Below are 26,031 nucleotides of genomic sequence, written 5' to 3'. Positions count from 1 at the left end.
CCCGTGACAAAGAAGGCCACCAAAAGGATCTAGCCACCAAAGCTCTGCTACCAAAGATTCCAGGATGACCAGCCAACACTGAACAATGAATCTCAGAGATAACTCTACTAGTCCATCTATCAGGGACAAACAGTTTCTCCGTAGGACAATGGTCAGGTCTATCAGCCTGAAACTTTTGCAGCACACGCCGCAAATCAGGGGAAATGGCAGACAAAATTACCCCTTCTTTAAGAATACCCGCCGGCTCCGGAACACCCGGAGAGTCAGGCACAAAACTCCTTGACAGGGCATCAGCCTTCACATTCTTAGATCCCGGAAGGTATGAAACCACAAAATCAAAACGGGAGAAAAAGAGCGACCATCGAGCCTGTCTAGGATTCAACCGTTTGGCAGACTCGAGATAAGTCAAATTCTTGTGATCCGTCAAGACCACCACACGATCTTTAGCTCCTTCAAGCCAATGTCGCCACTCCTCGAATGCCCACTTCATGGCCAACAACTCCCGATTGCCCACATCATAATTGCGCTCAGCAGGCGAGAATTTTCTAGAAAAGAAGGCACAGGGTTTCATCACCGAGCCATCAGAACTTCTTTGCGACAAAACCGCCCCTGCTCCAATTTCAGAAGCATCAACCTCAACCTGAAAAGGGAGCAAAACATCTGGCTGGCACAACACAGGGGCAGAAGCAAAACGACGCTTCAACTCCTGAAAAGCCTCTACAGCCACAGAGGACCAATTGACCACATCAGCACCTTTCTTGGTCAAATCAGTCAACGGTTTAGCAATACTGGAAAAATTAGCGATGAAGCGACGATAAAAATTAGCAAAGCCCAGGAACGTCTGTAAGCTCTTCACAGATGTCGGCTGAGTCCAATCGTAAATGGCCTGAACTTTAACAGGGTCCATCTCGATAGTAGAAGGGGAAAAAATGAAACCCAAAAATGAAACCTTCTGAACTCCAAAGAGACACTTTGACCCCTTCACAAACAAGGAATTTGCACGAAGGACCTGGAACACCATTCTGACCTGCTTCACATGAGACTCCCAATCATCCGAAAAGACCAAAATGTCATCCAAATATACAATCATGAATCTATCCAGGTACTCTCGGAAGATGTCATTCATAAAGGACTGAAACACAGATGGAGCATTAGAAAGCCCGAATGGCATAACCAGGTACTCAAAATGGCCCTCGGGCGTATTAAATGCCGTTTTCCATTCATCACCCTGTTTAATTCGCACAAGATTATACGCACCACGAAGATCTATCTTGGTGAACCAACTAGCCCCCTTAATCCGAGCAAATAAATCAGACAGTAGCGGCAAAGGATATTGAAATTTGACTGTGATCTTATTAAGAAGGCGGTAATCAATACAAGGTCTCAAAGAACCATCCTTCTTGGCCACAAAGAAGAACCCTGCTCCCAATGGTGACGACGACGGACGAATATGACCCTTCTCCAAGGATTCCTTTATATAACTCCGCATAGCGGCGTGCTCTGGCACAGATAAATTAAACAGACGGCCTTTAGGAAACTTACTACCAGGAATCAAATTAATAGCACAGTCGCAATCCCTATGAGGAGGTAGGGCACCAGATTTGGGCTCTTCAAATACATCCCGGTAATCTGATAAAAACTCAGGGACTTCAGAAGGAGTGGATGGCGAAATTGACAGCAATGGAACATCACCATGTACCCCCTGACAACCCCAGCTGGACACAGACATAGATTTCCAATCCAACACTGGATTATGGACCTGTAGCCATGGCAACCCCAAAACGACCACATCATGCAGATTATGCAACACCAAAAAGCGAATATCCTCCTGATGTGCAGGAGCCATGCACATGGTCAATTGAGTCCAGTACTGAGGCTTATTCTTGGCCAAAGGCGTAGCATCAATTCCTCTCAATGGAATAGGATACTGCAAGGGCTCCAAGAAAAAACCACAGCGCCTGGCAAACTCCAAGTCCATCAAATTCAGGGCAGCGCCTGAATCCACAAATGCCATTACAGAATAGGACGACAGAGAGCAAATCAGAGTAACGGACAAAAGAAATTTAGACTGTACCGTACCAATGGTGGCAGACCTAGCGGACCGCTTAGTGCGCTTAGGACAATCGGAGATAGCATGAGTAGATTCACCACAGTAAAAACACAGCCCATTCCGACGTCTGTGTTCTTGCCGTTCAGCTCTGGTCAAAGTCCTATCACACTGCATAGGCTCAGGCCTATGCTCAGAGAATACCGCCATATGGTGCACAGCTTTGCGCTCACGCATGCGCCGATCGATCTGAATGGCCAAAGACATAGACTCATTCAGACCAGCAGGCGTGGGAAATCCCACCATGACATCCTTAAGGGCTTCAGAAAGACCCTTCTGAAAATTGCCGCCAGGGCACATTCATTCCACTGAGTAAGCACTGACCACTTTCTAAACTTCTCACAGTACACCTCCGCTTCATCCTGACCTGACACAAAGCCAGCAAGATTTTCTCTGCCTGATCCACTGAATTTGATTCATCATAAAGCAATCCAAGCGCCAGAAAAAATGCATCAACATCACGCAATGCAGGATCTCCTGGCGCAAGGGAAAATGCCCAGTCTTGAGGGTCACCACGTAACAAAGAAATAATGATTTTTACCTGTTGAATGGGGTCACCAGAGGAGTGGGGTTTCAAAGCCAGAAACAGTTTACAATTATTTTTGAAATTCAAGAACCTAGATCTATCCCCAGAAAATAAGTCAGGAATAGGAATTCTAGGTTCTAACATAGGATTCTGAACCACAAAATCTTGAATGTTTTGTACCCTTGCAGTGAGATGATCCACACAAGAGGACAGACCTTGAATGTCCATACCTACACCTGTGTCCTGAACCACCCAAAGGTCTAGGGGAAAAGAAAGACAAAACACAGTGCAAAGAAAAAAAAATGGTTTCAGAAGTTCTCTTATCCCTCTATTGAGATGCATTAATACTTTCGGCCAGCTGTACTGTTATGACCTGGTGGTTAGGAGCTCCCAGAATGACCTGATAATTAAACCTCATACAGGACGAGCTCTGGGATGTGGGAGCTCTGCTGACCGCAAGCCCTAATCCTATCACACACACTAAAAATAGCCGTGGAGCGCTCCTGACCAGACCTAGGCGCCTCGTCACAGCCTAAGAACTATCTAGCCCTAGAGATAGAAAATAAAGCCTACCTTGCCTCAGAGAAATTCCCCAAAGGCAAAGGAAGCCCCCCACATATATTGGCTGTGAGTAAAGAAGAAAGTCACAAACGCAGAAATGAAACAGGTTCAGCAAAGGGAGGCCAGACTTTCTAAATAGACAGAGGATAGGAAAGGTAACTTTGCGATCAGCACAAAAACCTACAAAAGACCACGCAGAGTGTGCAAAAAAGACCTCCGCACCGACTCACGGTGCGGAGGGACCACTCTGCATCCCAGAGCTTCCAGCTAGTAAGACAAAATCATGAAAACCAGCTGGACAAGAAAACAGAGAACAAAATAAGACTATAAGGAACTTAGCTTCTGCAGGAGAAGGCAGGTCACCAGAGAGATCCAGGAGCGAACTGAACGAATGCAAAAACATAGACAGCTGGCATGGAGTAACGATCTGAGAGGAGTTAAATAGAGAATCCAACCAAAGGATAAACCACGTCACCTGTGTAAGGAACCTCAGAAGCAGCAGCTTCACTCATAGCCACCAGAGGGAGCCCATAGACAGAACTCGCCGAAGTACCATTCACGACCACAGGAGGGAGTTCGACAACAGAATTCACAACAGTGGCCACCATCCTCCTCTAACCTCAACCTTATTGAGAAACTTTGTAGTTGTTAGGGCTGGCAGAACCCACCGAATAAATATAAAGACAGTAATAAGGTGCGTTCACAGGCCGGGGTCCACCATGCAGGGATGGAACCTGCTGCTAGGTAATGGCAGCACTACATGGTGGCACTACGCCAAGCTAAACATGGGTTCCATCACCAGGTATGAACTGATGTGAACTCTGTTGCTTCACAGAGTCGCAGAGAAACAAAGCATTCACAGGGTGCAGCAGATGGATGCTAGTGGGATCCCTGAAATTCACCCCCACTATGCTGGTGATTGATCTCGCTCTGACCCTCGGTGGCTTTTGAGCCACGCCTGAAAATGCCCTGAGTCAGGTGCTGAGATCAAGCGGAAGTTCCCACCCTACACTGACCAGTAGTGTGAATGTAGCTGAGAAGCCACTATTAGGCGCTGACTGCTTGCTCCACTCACCCTAATACCCAGACAACAACCAAAGGGATGGGGATCATTTAGGAGCATTTACCAGTATCAATCTCTCAGCATACATAGTCAGGTCTATACTAGCGCATGGCCAAGCGGCCATGCAAACCTTTTATAGTCGCAGCCTTCCGGGACCTTCCTGGTGGTCCAGTCAGAGCTGCTACAGGACCTGGGCACGTGACCTCCGATCTCCAATGAGAGATTGTCCCATTGGGCATGCTCAGTAGTGAAAAGCAGGACTTAGTCCATGGAACATCTGCTCTCTGCTGATCAATGCTGGGTACAAAGGCTGAACCTGGGATGGCAGCTGTAACCAGACGCACTGTATCAGCTTGAGCCAGACGCTGGGACTGATGTCTCTGCTGAGCCGACTCCACTGCGGATGGGGAAGAATGGGAGACCGCAGAGGACATGGTGCGAGATTTCCCTGTGTAGTGGTGGGAACTCGACACCCAACAGTAGAATCCTCAAGCAAAAGATCTATGAGGATAGGAGGCAGTTCACATCAAAATAACAGCTCTGGGAGGTTATTCTGACATTATGCAACTAAATTAAATCAGAAACTCTCCAAAAAAACACAAGTTGAATGGATGCAAGAACTGTGAAGGTGAAATAAAAGAAGGGGTCCTATAGTAGCATGGAACTTGGACTGTTAAGATGTTTTTGATTGAAAAAGGTTATGATTTCAGTAAATATGACCTCATAATGTTGCAAATTCAAGTGACCGTTTTCAGTTCTTTGCAACCTATAAAATGTTTAGAAATTCTGTTGTGCATCATTATCTGGAACAGAGCATTTTGATTTTTTTTTTTGTTTTGGAAAAAAATACTGTAATTATTGCAAGGTTTGTCAGAAAAAAATCTGAGAAAAATAGCATCTGCATAATAATTAGGAATACGGTGTAGAGCAGGGGTCTCAAACTGCATTCCTTGAGGGCCACAAACCATGAGGCGTTTTCAAGATTTCCTTAGCATTGCACAAGGTGCTGTAATCATTGTGTGTAGGTGATTAAATTATCACTAGTGTTGAGCATTCCGATACTGCAAGTATCGGGTATCGGCCGATATTTGCTGTATCGGAATTCCGATACCGAGTTCCGATATTTTTGTGATATCGGAAATCGGAATCGGCGTGTGCGGTGCATATGGTTCCCAGGGTCTGGAGGAGAGGAAACTCTCCTTCAGGCCCTGGGATCCATATTAATGTAAAAAATAAAGAATAAAAATAAAAAAATATGGCTATGCTCACCCCTCCGACGAACCCTGGCTGTCACCGCTACAAGCGTCCGCCTCCGTTCCTGAGAATGCAGTGAATGAAGGACCTTCTGTGACGTCGCGGTCAGGTGAGCGGTCACGTGAGCGGTCAGGTGAGCGGTCACGTGAGCGGTCAGGTGAGCGGTCACGTGAGCGGTCAGGTGACGCGACGTCATTGAAGGTCCTTCACTCTCTGCATTCTCAGGAACGGAGGCGGACGCTTGCAGCGGTGACAGCCAGGGTTCGTCGAGGGGTGAGTATAGCCATATTTTTTATTTTTATTCTTTATTTTTTACATTAATATGGATCCCAGGGCCTGAAGGAGAGTTTCCTCTCCTTCAGACCCTGGGAACCATCCAGGATTAGTGTTGAGCATTCCGATACCGCAAGTATCGGGTATCGGCCGATACTTGCGGTATCGGAATCAGAAACCGCGACGTCATTCTCATTCACTAAACTCCTAATTCTAGGAATTGAGGACCTGCAAATGACGTCGCAGCTTCTGATTGGTCGCGTGGCGGTCACATGGGCGGCACGCGACCAATCAGAAGCCGCGACGTCATTCGCAGGTCCTAAAGGCGCTCATTTTAAACAAAGAAGCCAGCCGGTTACCAGCGTGATGTCCAGGGGCCGCCGGAGAGGTGAGCATATCAATATTTTTTATTTTAATTCTTTATTTTACACCTCACTATAGATCCCAGGGCCTGAAGGAGAGTTTCCTCTCCTTCAGACCCTGGGAACCATCAGGATACATTCCGATACTTGATGTCCCATTGACTTGTATTGGTATCGGATATCGGTATCGGCGATATCCGATATTTTTCGGGTATCGGCCGATACTATCCGATACCGATACTTTCAAGTATCGGACGGTATCGCTCAACACTAATTATCACCTGTGCAATACAAGGAAATACTTAAAACATGACCTGTTTTCAGCCCTTGAGGAATGCAGTTTGAGACCTCTGGTGTAGAGTATCCCCAGAGTGGAAAGCACATGAAGAATGGCAAGGTCACTTGTTTTATTCAATTGGTCATTTTTCATAGAAATGCATGTGTTAATTCTTTTGGGCACTTACGGTAGTTATCGCTTTTTCTGGCATATTTCTGAGTGGACCAACCTGAAAAGAACATAGTGTGCACATACTCTAAGACTCTTCATGTTAATGATGTTTGCTAGAAACAAAACCGTTTATATACCCGTGATAAGCATTGTCACTTGGTGATCATCGTGCACTGATGAACATCACCACCAGTACAACAATGTACCAGAACTTTTACCGTATATTCTCGAGTATAAGCCGACCCGAGTATAAGCCGAGGCACCTAATTTTGCCATGGAAAACTGGGTAAGCTTATTGACTGGAGTATAAGCCGGGTATGTATTGTCCCCTCATCCCTGTTCTGCTATGCACAGCTCCCCATCCTGTTCTGGTATTTGGCTCCCCGACTTGTACTGCTATGATGTCCTGTACTGCTTCCCCCGTCTTGTCCTGGTATGTGTGGCTCCCCTGTTTTGTCCTGGTATGTGTGGCTCCCCCATGTTGTCCTGGTATGTGGCTCCCCTGTTTTGTCCTGGTATGTGTGGCTTCCCCATCTTGTCCTGGTATGTGTTGCTCCACTGTTTTGTCCTGGTATGTGGCTCAACCATTTTGACCTGGTATGTTTCTCTCCCATTTTGTCCTGGTATGTGTGGCTCCCCCTGTTGTATGCATGGCTCCATGGTCCCGCATGGCTCCAATGGTCCCGCATGGCTCACACCCCCCCATCCTACTCACCCTCCTCACACGTCCCTGCATCTCTGTCCTGACACTGGCAGCTCTTCCTTGTTCCTGTTCTAAGCATTCACATGGTACCACTCATTAAGGTAATACATATGCGCTCCACACCTATGGGAGTGGAGATGCTTGCATATTCATTACCTTAATGAGCGGTACCACTTGACCGCTGAGCACAGGAGCTGGAAGAGCTGCTGGCATCGGGACAGAGATGCAGGGACGCGTGAGGAGGGTTAGTAGGATGGGGGTGTGAGCAATACAGAGGGTGAGTATTGATCTCTTCTGGAAGCTGGTGGCTGCAGCTGTCACTGTACTACAACCGCCGGTTCCCCGCTCCCCCTCCCCCGCTGGCTTTCTGGACAATGACTCCTGTATAAGCCAAGGGGGGCTTTTCAGCACAAAAAAAGTGCGCTGAAAATCTCAGCTTATATACGAGTATTTACGGTATGTTTGCCCATTGAACATTCAGTTATTGATCACTTGGGGTTGTGGAGCTATGAAGGAATATGAACCATCTGTATTCTCAATATACTCAATGACTTACTGTTTTGTCTGATGCAAGTTAAAATAGTCCTCACATAATGACTTTTTTTGATAAATAAGAGAATATGTGTATGTAATGTTGTATGTATGTGTTCATATGCTCACCTACTGCTGCCTTCTCCGAGATTGAACAAAATTCTGCTCTGCTTCTCCATGATGTCACCCATTTGTAGACTCTCTGGGTCACACTACGCTCTATGTGGCCCAAAACTGGCTTTCACAATGTAAGTCTATGGAGCGTCAGAATGATGCTCCATAGGCTTACATTGTAAAAGAGACTTCTGGCCCAGGCATAGAGTGAGCCGAATAGTCTGAAGAGCAGGGACATCACCCAAAAAGGCGTGAAAAGGCACTGCATCCTAGAGAATGCAGCAGTAGGTGAGTATATGAGCACACACACAAACACTACACATACTATGCTATACATACACAGATTGAAAAAAAATCTTAATTGGAGGGCTTTTTTAATGTATGGCACATTGCCTGTTCTTTTGAAATACCTCTTTGTTTCCATGGTAGTATTTTTACATCTCATGTTGTAATAGAAATGTCAATTCTGGATAAACATTATTGATTGGCAGTAAATTATTTATGAGTCACCTTTAAAACTGAGCTAAAGCATCACTGACCAGTATGTGTCTAGCCTTTGCCATCACCTAAGCCGCTAACCCTGCTCATCATAGGAATCATGCATCACAATAATTTTAAATAAATACATGAGATATCTCTATTTTCAGCATTAAACAAGAACTTTACAAAATGTTTAAATAGTTGGGTACTCTTTATGGAGGTTCAGAGTTATTATTGACAAAGGATGTATCATGGAATATGATAGACAAAGAATGGAGCAGTAACATAGTAACATAGTAACATAGTTAGTAAGGCCGAAAAAAGACATTTGTCCATCCAGTTCAGCCTATATTCCATCATAATAAATCCCCAGATCTACGTCCTTCTACAGAACCTAATAATTGTATGATACAATATTGTTCTGCTCCAGGAAGACATCCAGGCCTCTCTTGAACCCCTCGACTGAGTTCGCCATCACCACCTCCTCAGGCAAGCAATTCCAGATTCTCACTGCCCTAACAGTAAAGAATCCTCTTCTATGTTGGTGGAAAAACCTTCTCTCCTCCAGACGCAAAGAATGCCCCCTTGTGCCCGTCACCTTCCTTGGTATAAACAGATCCTCAGCGAGATATTTGTATTGTCCCCTTATATACTTATACATGGTTATTAGATCACCCCTCAGTCGTCTTTTTTCTAGACTAAATAATCCTAATTTCGCTAATCTATCTGGGTATTGTAGTTCTCCTGCATACACTATTGATGTTCCATGCAAATTAGGTTCTCAGAACCCCTTTTCTCATGATCAGAAGGGGAATCAGAACCCTATATGTGTTCTACATTTATGTCACATGTCGGAAAGAGGTTAAGTGAAAATAGAGGATTCCCTGCAAAATGTCCATAAACTATTATTTCTTTCTTTTGTGTTATAAAGAGGATATCCTTAACCCCTTACTGACATCGGATGGTATAGTACGTCCGATGTCAGCTCCCCTGCTTTGATGCAGGGCTCCGCGGTGAGCCAGAATCAAAGCCGGGACATGTCAGCTGTTTTGAACAGCTGACATGTGCCCGCAATAGCGGCAGGTGAAATCGCGATTCACCCGCCGCTATTAACTAGTTAAATGCCGCTGTCAAACGCAGACCGCGGCATTTAACTACCGCATCCGGCCGGGCGGCCGGAAATGACGTCATCGCCGACCCCGTCACATGATCGGGGGTCGGCGATGCTTCTCCATTGTAACCATAGAGGTCATTGAGACCTCTATGGTTACTGATTGCCGGTTGCTGTGAGCGCCACCCTGTGGTCGGCGCTCACAGCACACCTGATTTTCTACTACATAGCAGCGAACAGCAGATCGCTGCTATGTAGCAGAGGCGATCGTGCTGTGCCTGCTTCTAGCCTCCCATGGTGGCTATTGAAGCATGGCAAAAGTTAAAAAAAAAGTTTAAAAAAATGTGAAAAAAATAAAAAAAATACAAAAGTTTAACCCCTTCATGACCCAGCCTATTTTGACCTTAAAGACCTTGCCATTTTTTGCAATTTTGACCAGTGTCCCTTTATGAGGTAATAACTCAGGAACGCTTCAACGGATCCTAGCGGTTCTGAGATTGTTTTTTCGTGACATATTGGGCTTCATGTTAGTGGTAAATTTAGGTCAATAAATTCTGCGTTTATTTGTGATAAAAACGGAAATTTGGCGAAAATTTTGAAAATTTCGCAATTTTCACATTTTGAATTTTTATTCTGTTAAACCAGAGAGTTATGTGACACAAAATAGTTAATAAATAACATTTCCCACATGTTTAGATTACATCAGAACAATTTTGGAAACAAAATTTTTTTTTGCTAGGAAGTTATAAGGGTTAAAATTTGACCAGCGATTTCTCATTTTTACAACGAAATTTACAAAACCATTTTTTTTAGGGACCACCTCACATTTGAAGTCAGTTTGAGGGGTCTATATGGCTGAAAATTCCCAAAAGTGACACCATTCTGAAAACTGCACCCCTCAAGGTACTCAAAACCACATTCAAGAAGTTTATTAACCCTTCAGGTGCTTCACAGCAGCAGAAGCAACATGGAAGGAAAAAATGAACATTTAACTTTTTAGTCACAAAAATTATCTTTTAGCAACAATTTTTTTATTTTCCCAATGGTAAAAGGAGAAACTGAACCACGAAAGTTGTTGTCCAATTTGTCCTGAGTACGCTGATACCTCATATGTGGGGGTAAACCACTGTTTGGGCGCACGGCAGGGCTTGGAAGGGAAGGAGTGCCACTTGACTTTTTGAATGGAAAATTAGCTCCACTCTTTAGCGGACACCATGTTGCGTTTGGAGAGCCCCTGTGTGCCTAAACATTGGAGCTCCCCCACAATTGACCCCATTTTGGAAACTAGACCCCCCAAGGAACTTATCTAGATGCATATTGAGCACTTGAAACCCCCAGGTGCTTCACAGAAGTTTATAACGCAGAGCCATGAAAATAAAAAATAATTTTTCTTTCCTCAAAAATGATTTTTTAGCCTGGAATTTCCTATTTTGCCAAGGGTAATAGGAGAAATTGGACCATAAATGTTGTTGTCCAGTTTGTCCTGAGTACGCTGATACCCCATATGTGGGGGTAAACCACTGTTTGGGCGCACGGCAGGGCTCGGAAGGGAAGGCACGCCACTTGGCTGTTTAAATGGAAAATTAGCTCCAATCATTAGCGGACACCATGTCACGTTTGGAGAGCCCCTGTGTGCCTAAACATTGGAGATCTCCCAGAAATGACCCCATTTTGGAAACTAGTCCACCAAAGGAACTAATCTAGATGTGTGGTGAGGACTTTGAACCCCCAAGTGCTTCACAGAAGTTTATAACGCAGAGCCATGAAAATAAAAAAAAAAAATTATTTTCTCAAAAATGATATTTTAGCCTGCAATTTTTTATTTTCCCAAGGGTAACAGGATAAATTTGACCCCAAACGTTGTTGTCCAATTTCTCCTGATTACGCTGATACCCCATATGTGGGGGTAAACCACTGTTTTGGCACATGTCGGGGCTCGGAAGTGAAGTAGTGACGTTTTGAAATGCAGACTTTGATGGAATGCTCTGTGGGCGTCACGTTGCGTTTGCAGAGCCCCTGATGTGGCTTAACAGTAGAAACCCCCCACAAGTGACCCCATTTTGGAAACTAGACCCCGAAAGGAACTTATCTAGATGTGTGGTGAGCACTTTGAACCCCCAAGTGCTTCACAGAAGTTTATAATGCAGAGCCGTGAAAATAATAAATACGTTTTCTTTCCTCAAAAATAATTATTTAGCCCAGATTTTTTTAATTTTCCCAAGGGTAACAGGAGAAATTTGACCCAAATATTTGTTGTCCAGTTTCTCCTGAGTACGGTGATACCCCATATGTGGGGGTAAACTACTGTTTGGGCACATGCCGGGGCTCGGAATTGAAGTAGTGACGTTTTGAAATGCAGACTTTGATGGAATGCTCTGCGGGCGTCACGTTGCGTTTGCAGAGCCCCTGATGTGGCTAAACAGTAGAAACCCCCCACAAGTGACCCCATTTTGGAAACTAGACCCCGAAAGGAACTTATCTAGATGTGTGGTGAGCACTTTGAACCCCCAAGTGCTTCATAGAAGTTTATAATGCAGAGCCGTGAAAATAATAAATACGTTTTCTTTCCTCAAAAATAATTATTTAGCCCAGAATTTTTTAATTTTCCCAAGGGTAACAGGAGAAATTTGACCCCAATATTTGTTGTCCAGTTTCTCCTGAGTACGGTGATACCCCATATGTGGGGGTAAACTACTGTTTGGGCACATGCCGGGGCTCGGAATTGAAGTAGTGACGTTTTGAAATGCAGACTTTGATGGAATGCTCTGCGGGCGTCACGTTGCGTTTGCAGAGCCCCTGATGTGGCTAAACAGTAGAAACCCCCCACAAGTGACCCCATTTTGGAAACTAGACCCCGAAAGGAACTTATCTAGATGTGTGGTGAGCACTTTGAACCCCCAAGTGCTTCATAGAAGTTTATAATGCAGAGCCGTGAAAATAATAAATACGTTTTCTTTCCTCAAAAATAATTATTTAGCCCAGAATTTTTTATTTTCCCAAGGGTTACAGGAGAAATTGGACCCCAAAAGTTGTTGTCCAGTTTCTCCTGAGTACGCTCATACCCCATATGTGGAGGTAAACCACTGTTTGGGCACACGTCGGGGCTCAGAAGGGAAGTAGTGACTTTTGAAATGCAGACTTTGATGGAATGGTCTGCGGGCGTCACGTTGCGTTTGCAGAGCCCCTGGTGTGCCTAAACAGTAGAAACCCCCCACAAGTGACCCCATTTTAGAAACTAGACCCCCCAAGGAACTTATCTAGATATGTGGTGAGCACTTTGAACCCCCAAGTGCTTCACAGACGTTTACAACGCAGAGCCGTGAAAATAAAAAATCATTTTTCTTTCCTCAAAAATGATGTTTTAGCAAGCATTTTTTTATTTTCACAAGGGTAACAGGAGAAATTGGACCCCAATAATTGTTGCGCAGTTTATTCTGAGTATGCTGGTACCCCATATGTGGGGGTAAACCACTGTTTGGGCACACGTTGGGGCTCGGAAGTGAGGGAGCACCATTTGACTTCTTGAATACGAGATTGGCTGGAATCAATGGTGGCGCCATGTTGCGTTTGGAGACCCCTGATGTGCCTAAACAGTGGTAACCCCTCAATTCTACCTCCAACACTAACCCCCCCACACCCCTAACTCTAATCCTAACTGTAGCCATAACCCTAATCACAACCCTAACCCCAACACACCCCTAACCCTAACCACAACCCTAATTCCAACCCTAAGGCTATGTGCCCACGTTGCGGATTCGTGTGAGATTTTTCAGCATCATTTTTTAAAAATCCGCGGGTAAAAGGCACTGCGTTTTACCTGCGGATTTTCCGCGGATTTCCAGTATTTTTTGTGCGGATTTCACCTGCGGATTCCTATTGAGGAACAGGTGTAAAACGCTGCGGAATCCGCACAAAAAATTTACATGCTGCGGAAAAAACAATGCAGCGTTTCCGCGCGGTATTTTCCGCACCATGGGCACAGCGGATTTGGTTTCCATATGTTTACATGGAACTGTAAACCTGATGGAACACTGCTGCGGATCCGCAGCCAAATCCGCACCGTATGCACATAGCCTAATTCTAAAGGTATGTGCACACGCTGCGGAAAACGCTGCGGATCCGCTACAGTTTCCCATGAGTTTACAGTTCAATGTAAACCTATGGGAAACAAAAATCGCTGTACAAAAACTGCACGGAAACGCAGCGGTTTACATTCCGCAGCATGTCACTTCTTTGTGCGGATTCCGCAGCGGCACAAGGGGGCATTCTTTGCGTCTGGAGGAGAGAAGGTTTTTCCACCAACATAGAAGAGGATTCTTTACTGTTAGGGCAGTGAGAATCTGGAATTGCTTGCCTGAGGAGGTGGTGATGGCGAACTCAGTCGAGGGGTTCAAGAGAGGCCTGGATGTCTTCCTGGAGCAGAACAATATTGTATCATACAATTATTAGGTTCTGTAGAAGGACGTAGATCTGGGGATTTATTATGATGGAATATAGGCTGAACTGGATGGACAAATGTCTTTTTTCGGCCTTACTAACTATGTTACTATGTTACTATGTTACTATGGTTTTACAACTGCTGAAATAGAAAATCGCAGTTGTAAAACCACAGTGAAATGCGCAGAAAAAACGCGGTAAATCCGCCATAAATACGCAGCAGTTTAGCACTGCGGATTTATGAAATCCGCAGCGGAAAAATCTGCAGAGGACCAGAATACGTGTGCACATACCGAAACCCTAACCCTAGCCTTAACCCTAGCCCTACCCCTTACCCTACCCCTAACCCTACCCCTAACCCTAGCCCTAACCCTACCCCTATCCCTAGCCCTAACCCTAACCCTAACCCTACCCCTAACCCTATTCTAACATTAGTGGAAAAAAAAAATCTTTATTTTTTATTGTCCCTACCTATGGGGGGGGGGGGGGGGTTTCATTTATTATTTTTTTTATTTTGATCACTGAGATATAATCTATCTCATTGATCAAAATGCACTTTGGAACGAATCTGCCGGCCGGCAGATTCGGCGGGCGCACTGCACATGCGCCCGCCATTTTGGAAGATGGCGGCGCCCGGGGAGAAGACGGACGGACCCCGGCAGGATCGGTAAGTATGATGGGGTGGGGGGGAGCACGGGGGGGATCGGAGCATGGGGGGTGGATTGGAGCGCGGGAGGGGTGGAACGGAGCATGGGGGGGTGGAACGGTGCACGGGGGGGTGGAACGGAGCACGGGGGGGGTGGAACGGAGCACGGGGGGGTGGATCGGAGTGCAGGGGGGTGATTGAAGCACGGGGAGGGTGATTGGAGCACGGGGGGAGCGGACAAAAGCACGGGGCGAGCAGAGCACAGGACGGAGGGGAGCCGGAGCAGTGTACCGGACAGATCGGAGGGCTGGGGGGGCGATCGGTGGGGTGGGGGCACATTATTGTTTCCAGCCATGGCCGATGATATTGCAGCATTGGCCATGGCTGGATTGTAATATTTCACCAGTTATAATAGGTGAAATATTACAAATCGCTCTGATTGGCAGTTTCACTTTCAACAGCCAATCAGAGCGATCGTAGCCACGGGGGGGGGGGGGTGAAGCCACCCCCCCTGGGCTAAACTACCACTCCCCCTGTCCCTGCAGATCGGGTGAAATGGGAGTTAACCCTTTCACCCGGCCTGCAGGGACGCGATCTTTCCATGACGCCACATAGGCGTCATGGGTCGGATTGGCACCGACTTTCATGACGCCTACGTGGCGTCAAAGGTCGGGAAGGGGTTAAATCACTCCCCTTTCGCCCCAATCAAAATAAATCAATAAAAAAAAAAATCAAATCTACACATATTTGGTATCACCACATTCAGAATCGCCCGATCTATCAATAAAAAAAGCATTAACCTGATCGCTAAATGGCATAACGAGAAAAAAATCGAAACGCCAGAATTATGTTTTTTTGGTCGCCGCGACATTGAATTAATATGCAATAACGGGCGATCAAAACCACGTATCTGCACCGAATTGGAATCATTAAAAACGCCAGCTCGGCATGCAAAACATAAGCCCTCAACCGACTCCAGATCATGAAAAATGGAGACGCTACGAGTATCGGAAAATGGCGCAATTTTTTTTTTTTAGCAAAGTTTGGAATTTTTTTTCACCACTTAGGTAAAAAATAACCTAGTCGTGTTAGGTGTCTATAAACTTGTAATGACCTGGAGAATCATAATGTCAGGTCAGTTCTAGCATTTAGTGAAGCTAGCAAAAAAGCCAAGCAAAAAACAAGTGTAGGATTGCACTTCTTTTGCAATTTCATCGCACTTGGAATTTTTTTCCCGTTTTCTAGTACACGACATGGTAAAACCAATGATGTTGTTCAAAAGTACAACTCATGCCGCAAAAAATAAGCCCTCACATGGCCAAATTGACGGAAAAATAAAAAAGTTATGGCTCTGGGAAGGAGGGGAGTGAAAAACGAACACGGAAAAACGAAAAATCCCACGGTCATGAAGGGGTTAAACACTTTGAGGCCAAGATCTGATTGAATCTTTGTTTTGATGCCTTGATAAGTGTCATTTGAGAGTGCAAAATTAATCATTGTTACTTTCTTTTCTTCCCATGAATTTGTGTTTTAACCCCTTAGATGTGTAGATACAGTGGGGAGAATATGTATTTCATACTCTTCAGATTTTGCAAGCTTTCCCACCTTGAAAGAATTAAGATATCTGTAATTTTTATCGTAGGTACACTTCAAATGTTAGAGACACAATCGTAAAAAAATAAAAATCCAGAAAATCACAGTGCATGATATTTACATAATTAATTAGCATTTTATTGCATTAAATACTGTATTTGATAGAACAGAAAAACAGAACTTAATATTGGGTACAGAAACCTTTGTTTGCAGTAACAGAGGTCAGATATTTTCCTGTAGCTTTTAACCAAGTTTGCACACACTGCAGCTGGGATTTTGGCCCACTCCTCCATACAGATTTTCTCCAGATCTTTCAGGGTTTGGGACTATCTCTGGGCAACATTCAGTATCCGCTCCCTCCAAATATTTTCTATTGGGTTCAGGTCTGGAGACTGGATAGGCCACTCCAGGACCATGAAATGCTTGTTACGGTGTCACTCCTTAGTTGCCCTTGCCCTTCCTGCGTGTTTCGGGTCATTGTCATGCTGGAAGACCCAGTCACAACCAATCCTTCAATGGTCTTACTGAGGGAAAGAGGTTGTTGGTCAAATTCTCGCTATACCTGGCCCGACCACATCCATCTTCACTTCAGTATGGTGCAGTAGTCCTGTCCTTTTTCCAGAAAATCACCAGAAACTGATGTTTCCCTCTCCATGCTTCATGTTTGGGATGGTATTCTTGGGATTGTAATCATCCTTCTACCTCCAAATACGGCGATTGGAGTTGATGCCAAAAATGTCTATTTTGGTCACATCTGACCACATGACCTTCACCCATGCCTCCTCAGGATCACCCAGATGGTCATTGGTGAACATCGTACAAGCCTAAACATGTTCTTGTGTGAGCAGGAAGACCTTGCATGCCCTGCAGGATTTTAATCCATGACAGCATAGTGTGTTACTAATGGCAATGTTTGAGACTGTGGTCCCCACTCTCTTTAGCTCATTGACCAGGTACTCACATGTAATTCTGGGCTGATTCTTGACTTTTCTCAGAATCTTCCTTACCAAATAAAGTGAAATGCCCAGATGAAGAAAGATTGACAGTCATCTTGTGATTCTTCCATTTTCCAATAATTGTGCCAACAGTTGTTGCCTTCTCATCAAGCTGCTTGCCTATTGTCCTGTAGATCATCCCAGCCTTATGCAGGTCTACAATTTTGTTCATGGTGTCTTTACACAGCTCTTTGGTCTTAAGGTCCCGTCACACTTAGCGTCGCTACAGCGATCCCGACAACGATACGACCTGTCAGGGATCGTTGCTGCGTCGCTATGTGGTCGCTGGTGAGATGTCAAACTGTGAGATCTCCCCAACGACGCAGCAGCGATGCGGTGACCTGTAGCGACCTGTACAACGATGTCACATGGCAGCTATTTCATGACGATTAACAGACCTCAATGAGGGACATCCTGTCATGAGGTCGTTGGTAAGGTGTCAAACACAGCGATGTGTGCTACCCAGCGGGACCTCAACGATCAAAAAAAGGTCCAGGCCATTCCGACACGACCAGCGATCTCACAGCAGGGGCCTGGTCGCTGCTACGTGTCACACATAGCGAGATCGTTACTGAGGTCGCTGTTGCGTCACAAAACTTGTGACTCAGCAGCGATCTCGCTAGCGATCTCGCTTTGTGTGACGGGGGCTTTAACCATATTGGAGAGGTGGAGTGTGATTGAGTGTGTGGACAGGTGTCTTTTATACAGGTAAAATTTTAAACAGGTGAAATTAATAAAGGTAATGAACACAGAATAGGACAGTTTCTTAAACAAAAACTTACAGGTCTGTGAGAGCCAGAATTCTTGCTGGTTGTTAGGTCATCAAATACTTATTTCATGTAATAAAATACTATTTAATTATTTTTAAATCATACAATGTGATTTTCTGTTTTTTTATTTTTAGATTTTGTCTCTCACAGTTGAAGTGTATCTACAATAAAAATTACAGACCTCTCCATTCTTTGTAGGTGGTAAAACTTGCAAAATCGTCATTGCATGAAATAGTTATTTTCCCCCACTGTACATTCAAGGTCGTCTCCCGGCATTTGATGCCGGCTCTGGCACTGAACCCTCATTTTTCCGTGCACATGACAGCTGATCTGATCAGCTGTTGTATGTCTCTAAAGGGGACATTAGCAAGTTAAATACCGCTGTCAATCTCTGACAGCAGCGTATAACATGTGCCAGGCGGAAGTGCATCACAAAACCTGCCCATCAGTGACCCTATCACGTGATCACGGGCCCCCAATGAATTGCCATTGTAAATGTACTATGAACGCCGGCCTGGGGCAACATTGAAATAATATGCAATAACAGATGATCAAAACATAGTATCCGCACCAAAATGGTATCAATAAAAACATCAGCTCAGGATGCAAAAAATAAGCCTCCACCCATCCTCAGATCCTAAAAAACGGTGACGCTACGGTTCTCGAAAAACGACAACTTTTCTTACAAATTGTGGATTTTTTTTCATTGCTTCAATAAAAAAGAAACTATATTTGTTTGTTTTCTGCGTACTCGTACTGACCTGGAGAATCATATTGCCAGGTTAGTTTTAGCATTTTGTGAGCATCGCAAATAAAATTTCACTGCACTTGGAATTTTTTTCCCATTTTCCCGTACACTATATAGTTGAATCAACGGTGTCATTTTAAAGTTCCACAACACACAAGCCCTCATACGGCTACATTGACCAAAAAATAGAAAAGTTATGGCTTTGGGAAGAAGGGGAGCTAATAATGAAAGCGCAAAAATGGAAAATCACAAAATGGTGAATGAGTTAAAAAGAACAGGATGTTGTAGAAAATGAGGTCAAGGTGCACTTGGCATCAAATGTGTAATCACGGAACAATAACATATGCTTTCCATTATGATGTCACATGCTAAGGACTGGGATTAAAGTCAAGATGCTACACGGGAGATGCCAGTCACCAACATTTTCTCCATCTCTATTTTAGAATAAATAGAAAATTCAATTTTATTAAGAGAAAAATAATTTAAAGGTTAATTTATATTTAATGTCATCTCCAATAATGAAAAAAAAAATTAAAGAAAAAATAAAGGCCAACTTATATTAAATGTCACCTCATACATGTTAAGATTGAAGCCTGCCACTGCAGTATCAATTCTTAATTACATATTAGAATTGCATTTCTGAGTTGATTTGAAGTATGTTTCTTTATAAATGGTGTCTCTTAGACTATGGGGATACAGATGTACTATGGATAGGTTTATAGACAGCTTCAATTATTAAATCAGAGCTAAAATATTATATTTAATTGATCAGAAAAATGAACTTATTTGATCATAAATTGTTTGCAATTCTTTTTTTTTTCTTTAGATTTATTTGAAAAATAAAAATTTGTACACGGTGGAGTCCAATAATGCACGTCAACTAGTGGAAAGCGCTGCAACCAATATAGAAAAACTTCTAAGAAATCGATCCAAAGCACTTGTGGTGAGTCACTTGTAAATTTTTTACTAAAATGCATGTATTTTTGGAAAAATGTTTGTTGCAATTGTATTTCATTAAGCAATTTAGCTGGGTTTTGTTTCCCTGCACATATTTGACTGCAGGATGAATTAATTGATTGACAATCTATCAGAAGTTTGTATATCTGGCGTTTTCTGAGCTCCTCTCAGCTGATTTATGACCATATTAAAGTTGGCCATCAGATCCGCGGTGGATTCCGCGTCTGTCTCCTCCTCTCCAGCCTCACTTATGGCTTGATCGGCTGGTTATAGCCCTCTTATTTCAGGATTTCCTGCTCATTCCACGTTTTTGATGCAATATTCTCTCTTAAGGGTCTGTGCCATATACCCTTTTTCGCTTTTTATAGAGCACACTGATGAAGGTCCTTTGTTGACCGAAACGTTTGGTAACATTGTGATACTGTATGTATTATAATACACACCCTATTGCATCAGACCCACGAGAGTGTGCCAAGTATATCCTATAGTATATCCTAAGGTCTGGGCACCTACTTCTTCGGCACCTCCACCCTCGGAGTGTGCTTACCATTTATTGTACTGCTCTATCTAAATCTGAGTGATGTGATTCAGTGAAACCCCCAAGGGATCCATTCACTATACTGAGGCAGCAGAGTTACTCTGAACTCCATCTGGCCTCTGTTCAGTGGTGTCTTTCATTTCAGAAGTAACCAAAACTATGGCCGATGGCACTTTTGTGCAAACCTAAAAAGACAGACACCACTGGATCACAGGTCCTATGTTGTCCACAGTGCCTCCATCTGCCTCATTATAGGGAATCTTCCACCAGAGGTTCCACCTGAATCACATACAGTGTTTCAGAGATTTACACGGAAACCCCGATGTAAGCACTCAGCGCAGAGCACAGGATAAATGTGCGCCGAGCCTTACTGCAATCTTTAGGAGGCAGAATAAAAAATCAACAGCAGGTGAAGAATTGGTTTTATTTATTTTTTACACTTTTCCTCGTGCGGTATAAGTGATTAGGCGACTTTATTCTTCGGGTCGGTGCGATTACAGCGATACAAGATTTATATCAGGTTTTTACGTTTGGCTGCTGTCACAAACTAAAAGACACTTTTTATTGTGAAAAATAGTTTTTGCATCACCATTTTTTGAGAGCTATAATTTTTCCATATTTTTGCCCACAGAGGCATGTGATGGCTTGTTTTTTGCTGGACGAGTTGACGTTTTTATTGGGACCATTTTCGGGCACATGACATTTTTTTATCGCTCACTTTCTATTCCGATTTTTTGGAGGCAGGATGAACAAAAACCAGCAATTCAGGGATTGCTTTTTTTTTAATATATATACCATTCTGTTTTGTTTTGGTGCTTTTACACAATAAAAACTATTTTATAGAAAAAATAATTATTTTTGCATCACTTTATTCTGAGAGCTATAACTTTTTTATCTTTCTGCTGATGGAGCTGTATGGTGGCTTGCTTTTTGCAGGAGAAGATGACGTTTTTAGTGGTACCATGTTTATTTATATCCGTCTTTTTTATCACGCATTTCACTTTTTGTTCGGCAGTGTGATGATAAAGCATTGTTTTTTGCCTTGTTTTTTATTTTTTGTTTTTTTATGGTGTTCATTAAAGGGGCTAACTAGTGGGACCGTTTTATAGGTCTGGTTGTTGCGTATGCGGCAATACCAAATATGTGTACTTTTATTGTTTGTATTTTTTTCATACAGATATTTATTTATAGATACAATTTCTTTTGATTTTTTTAATGATTATTTTTGCTTTTCTTATATTTTTACAATTATTTTAAATAAAGTTTAACTTTTTTTAACTTTTTTATTTCGTCCCACTGTCGGACTATCATTTTTTGCTGGCTGATCGCTTGTACAACTAGCAGCATACCCATGCTGTATAAACTGTCAGCTCTGCATTGACAGAGAGAATTGCTGATCATGCACTGCACACGATCAGCAAATTTCCTAGCTCTGGTGACCCAGATGTCGTCATGACGATATCAGGTCACCATGGCAATGATCAGGACCCTGCGTCACACCGTGAGGTCTCCGATCCAAAGGCAGAGGAGCTGTCAACCCTGTGCCTGCTCTTGCAATGCTGTGACTGTTCAATTGCAGAATTTCAGAGGTTTAAGTTCCACGCACCACTCCAGGTACTTAGTGCCTGGTGTCAGCTATCAGAATCAGCTGTCACCAGGCGGCAATCGCCCACGCACCACCTGTGTGTGTGCGTGATCAAAATGATGTAATAATCCATCCATGGTCAAATTGGCCCAGGGCACATGGACTAATTATTACGTCTGATGTCAGGAAGGGGTTAAAGGACTTTCAACGGGAAATGAAATAGCACTGCATCACAGCGTTTATGAGAGAAACAAGGAAAGTATATGGTAATGAAGAATATTACAAAAATTCATACGTTTAAGTAGACTTGTGTGGGTTTTGTTAGACAGATGATTTGCATCTCTTATGCGACTGCAAAGGAGTGAAGCAACCCAGGTTTGAGGTGACAAACAAGGTTAAAGAGGTTGTCCACTTCTCAGACAACCCCTTCTCAATTGCTAGATTCCTCTGAATAAAATAACAACAGCCAGTGGCGTAACTTGAAACTCATGGGCCCCTATGCGAAAGCACCAACGTGGCCCCCAAATATTTTAAATCTTTAATAGCAAGTGTCTTTTTCTATAGGCCAAAGAGACTTTTAGGGCCCCCTAGGCTACAGGGCCCTGGTTCGATTGCAACCCCCGCACCTGTTGTAGTTACACCCCTGACAACAGCCTATACTTACTTCCAGTGCTGGCGCCATTCCAGCGAAGTCAGTGCGTGGCCTATCTGGGCTTGTGAAGTTATTATGCCACTTTAGCCGTGCAGCCAATCAGTGGCTGATTCACTCTCATTTTCTTAAGGCATAACTGTGATTTGGAGGAAATCAGACAGCAGCAGCTCTCACTTCTTCTGGGTGTTAGTTTTGTCTGAAGGAAGTGAGAGTAATGCCATCACTGCTTGACTGCAAGTCTCATGTGGCAAAATAATGTCTTGCGAGCTCTGGAAGATCGGGTGCCAACATTGCTGGAACAGTGCTGACATGAAGGGGAGGAATATAGCAAGTGAAAAGGGGTGATCCGAGTAGTGGACAACTCCTTTAATCATCTGTTTAAGGCCCACATGTAACAGTAAAGAAATGAAGTTATATGAAAAAGACCAACATAGAACTGCATAGCTATGCATCTTAGAAGCATCATCGAAATCTGGAAAATACATGAGCGAAAGAACGGAGTTGTGGAAAATGATCTTTTATGTTAAAGAAAAAATGCATCTTGAAAAAAATGGATCAGTAGATAAAAGTACTGTATTCGCTGTGTATTGTTAGAAAAGGGAAAGGCTAGTTGGAAACGTATGAGCAAATATGGCACCATTGTTTTAGGAATGCGTGATTACTGGAGACATTTAAATCCTTATTTGGTTTTTGGAGAGCGATTAAAAAGAGGAAAAGTGAGAATTTTGTTTAACCCTCTTTATTCTATTTTGCATTCAGGCTCGTGGATTACAGAATGAGCTTCAATTATACTATATTGATCATTAAAGATAGTTAAATGTAAAGTCTCAGAAAACTGAGAAGAGATTCGTTGTATGCTAATTTAATGTTGTGTTATATTTTAATATTTTTCCAAGCAAATTAAAAAATAGACTGACAACTACTCATTTTGCAAAATAATTATCATGATGTCCGACAACCCTTCCCTCTGCTTGGGATGCTCACGACGGGCATTGTACTGGAGCACCACTCTGTTGCCGGAGTGCTGCTTGTGTGGGTCAGTTGGCAATAGAGAAGCCTAATGTACTATGCAAGCAGGTGGTAATTCCGGAAGCTTGTGATGGATTTTCTGCATTAATGCTTCATTAACAAAGTACATTGTGAGTCATGTAGTAAATTTAGTACGACCAATGTACAACAGACCATGGGTGAGAGTCGGAGGGAAATTAGAATCTGGCTCTGAGCCAATTTGTTTGTTTTCTTCTTTTTTTTCTCAAATGAGAGAATGTGACTTGTAAGAGGAAAAGAGTTGTTAAGCCACCGCTGACCTTCTTTTGCATCAGGTTTGAAGCCTGTTAGCAGTAATGTGAAATAGCACATTTTCCAGCTACTGAATCTAATAGGACTGTACAGCTCTGTATGTTAATGCTGCAACCAAAAAGAGCACAGTTTATGAATGATAGCATCCCTGATGACTTCACAACATATTTAATTCCAAATGTGAATGAGTTTTCAACAGTATGGGTTATACTGTGACCATTTGTGACTTGTATGCAAAGTAAAATGGTTTTGTACCCCTTAGGGGTTAATAAGAGCCCTGTAAACTTCATTAAATCTAAGTATGATTATTACTAAAATAATTATTCCAGTGATGCGAAAATGACCTTTTTTGCAAGTAAGACAGCATCAGGAAGAATTGTGTGCCCCGTTGGCTGTGTTTACGACTACTGTTCGCAGCTCTTCCCCGAAGATACTAAATAATGGGCAGAATGGGATGCGCAAAACACACAAACCAAGTCTACTCTCAACTATTATGTAAATAATATATCAAATAAAATCCTTCCTTTCTGCCATTTTTCCAAGGGTGACAGAGTCTAATTCTGGGCAGAGTTTTTATGCATTTATTTTGCAACATGTTCCTGCATATTTTTAGATGGCCTAATCTGCAAATATAATTTATTTTCTCTAAACTGATAAAACGTAAAACATCCAAATGGGGATTCTGGGTTATATAAACAGGTTAGAATAGCTGATATGTATGGTGTGAATGTAAAATTCTCCAATATACTCATATAGGCAATCACTGATTACATAGGGGGTGCGGCTTTGGTAGGACTTCCAAAACTGACCTGCCGAACAATTCTAGCTAAGTGGACAGAACACAAGGAACTAAAGAAAGCTGAATGAATTATTCATTGCTTCATGGATATACGGGTCGGCATGGTGATACATTATTATTAAAATGATGCTTGTGCTATGTCTTCAAAATCGAAAAACTTGAAATGAATTTATTTTCTGATGCTTTACGCTGTCCAATATGAAGTGTACCCATTATTATAAGCAGCTTTATTCATCTACAGCATTTTTTTATACAATTGTGAATTTGTGAGGGCTTTGAGTCCTACTTCTTACTTATAGATAAGGAAAATGTTCCGCATCATTTCAGCTATGTTACGCGGGACAGATTTGACATTTTTAAGGATATAATTAATCTAACAATTATGTTGATAACTGATGTTTATTGAATGGTGAAAGGACAAGATGGATTTACCTGTGTCTTCTTTCTTCATGTGTAACTGCAAATTCAAGACGATGAATGTCAGATCAGTGTTTGCCTTATCAAGTTTAATTTTGGCTTCAACCCCTGTTCTCCTTACTTCAGAAGGCCACAGCGGGCAATAAATTTAACGAAGCACTCCCATAAAAGTTTTCTCCTCTTTAAGGGAACCTGTCACCAGAAATAACGCTGTTACACTGCACGTATGGGGTTAATCTGCAGGTTAACATTGTTATTATGCTGTCCGGCGCCTGCACGCAGTTGAATGCAACAGGGAGAAAATTATCGGTATTCTCCCCAGCAGCATTCGGTATTCAGTCATGGAGGCGTTGCGGGTGCTGGTTCAGTCACCACTATGAGAATACAAAGTTAGGCCGCTGTGACTGTGCCTTCAGCCCTGACTGACAGCCAGCCACAATGTAGAGCCAGTGACAGTCAGGGACGGGGATGCTGTTACTGTGGTTGCTCTGTATACTCAGAGCAGTGACTGAACCGACGCCACCCCGTGACTGAATACCGAATACTGCCTGGGAGAATAAAGGCCATGTTTTCCCCTCTGCATTCGGTGTGTGCAGGCACCTGGCATATCATAACTCTGCTAACCAGCAGATTAACCCCATATCTGCAGGTTAACAGTGTTATTACTATTGACATGTTCCCTTTAATATATTACAATCATCATATTATATAGCAGTGTGTACTTAGAATTGCTCATTTTGTCTTTCTACCCAGCTAATTCTTCTCTTTTCAATTAGGGCTATGACATCTTGTGACTAAAAACTGACTAGCTGAATCCTTGTAAGCCTGATGTAGAAACAGTAAGTCAATTTTCCCTGTATGAGTCATCACTGCAAAAATTCTGTGGCCTGGGAAGGGAGAGCACCCTGGTAGTTGAAAAGGGGAATGATTCTTGCAGGGAAAAGAGACTTCATGTTGCTACATAGAGCAGAGAAAAGAGAATTAACTGGGGAGAAAGGCAAAATGAGCAATTGTAAGTACACAGTGCTCTATAAAATGATTACTGCAATATATTAAGAAGAT

At 43.1% G+C, this 26,031-nt stretch overlaps 1 protein-coding gene across 4 annotated transcripts in view; it reads left to right on the top strand.

Moving 5' to 3' along the window:
* The window catches only part of CACNA2D1 (calcium voltage-gated channel auxiliary subunit alpha2delta 1), a 1,366,870-nt gene that overhangs the window by 293,789 nt on the left and 1,047,050 nt on the right, over positions 1-26,031 (top strand). For all 4 annotated transcript variants that reach the window (XM_069765154.1, XM_069765155.1, XM_069765153.1 and 1 more), the window contains exon 3: positions 19,549-19,665. In XM_069765154.1, the coding sequence (XP_069621255.1) occupies positions 19,549-19,665 (117 nt within the window). The remainder of the gene's footprint in view (positions 1-19,548; positions 19,666-26,031) is intronic.

This window comes from Ranitomeya imitator, chromosome 4 (assembly GCF_032444005.1).
Source record: "Ranitomeya imitator isolate aRanImi1 chromosome 4, aRanImi1.pri, whole genome shotgun sequence".
Taxonomy (NCBI): Eukaryota; Metazoa; Chordata; class Amphibia; order Anura; family Dendrobatidae; genus Ranitomeya; species Ranitomeya imitator.
This window is presented reverse-complemented; position numbering and strand designations above follow the sequence as displayed.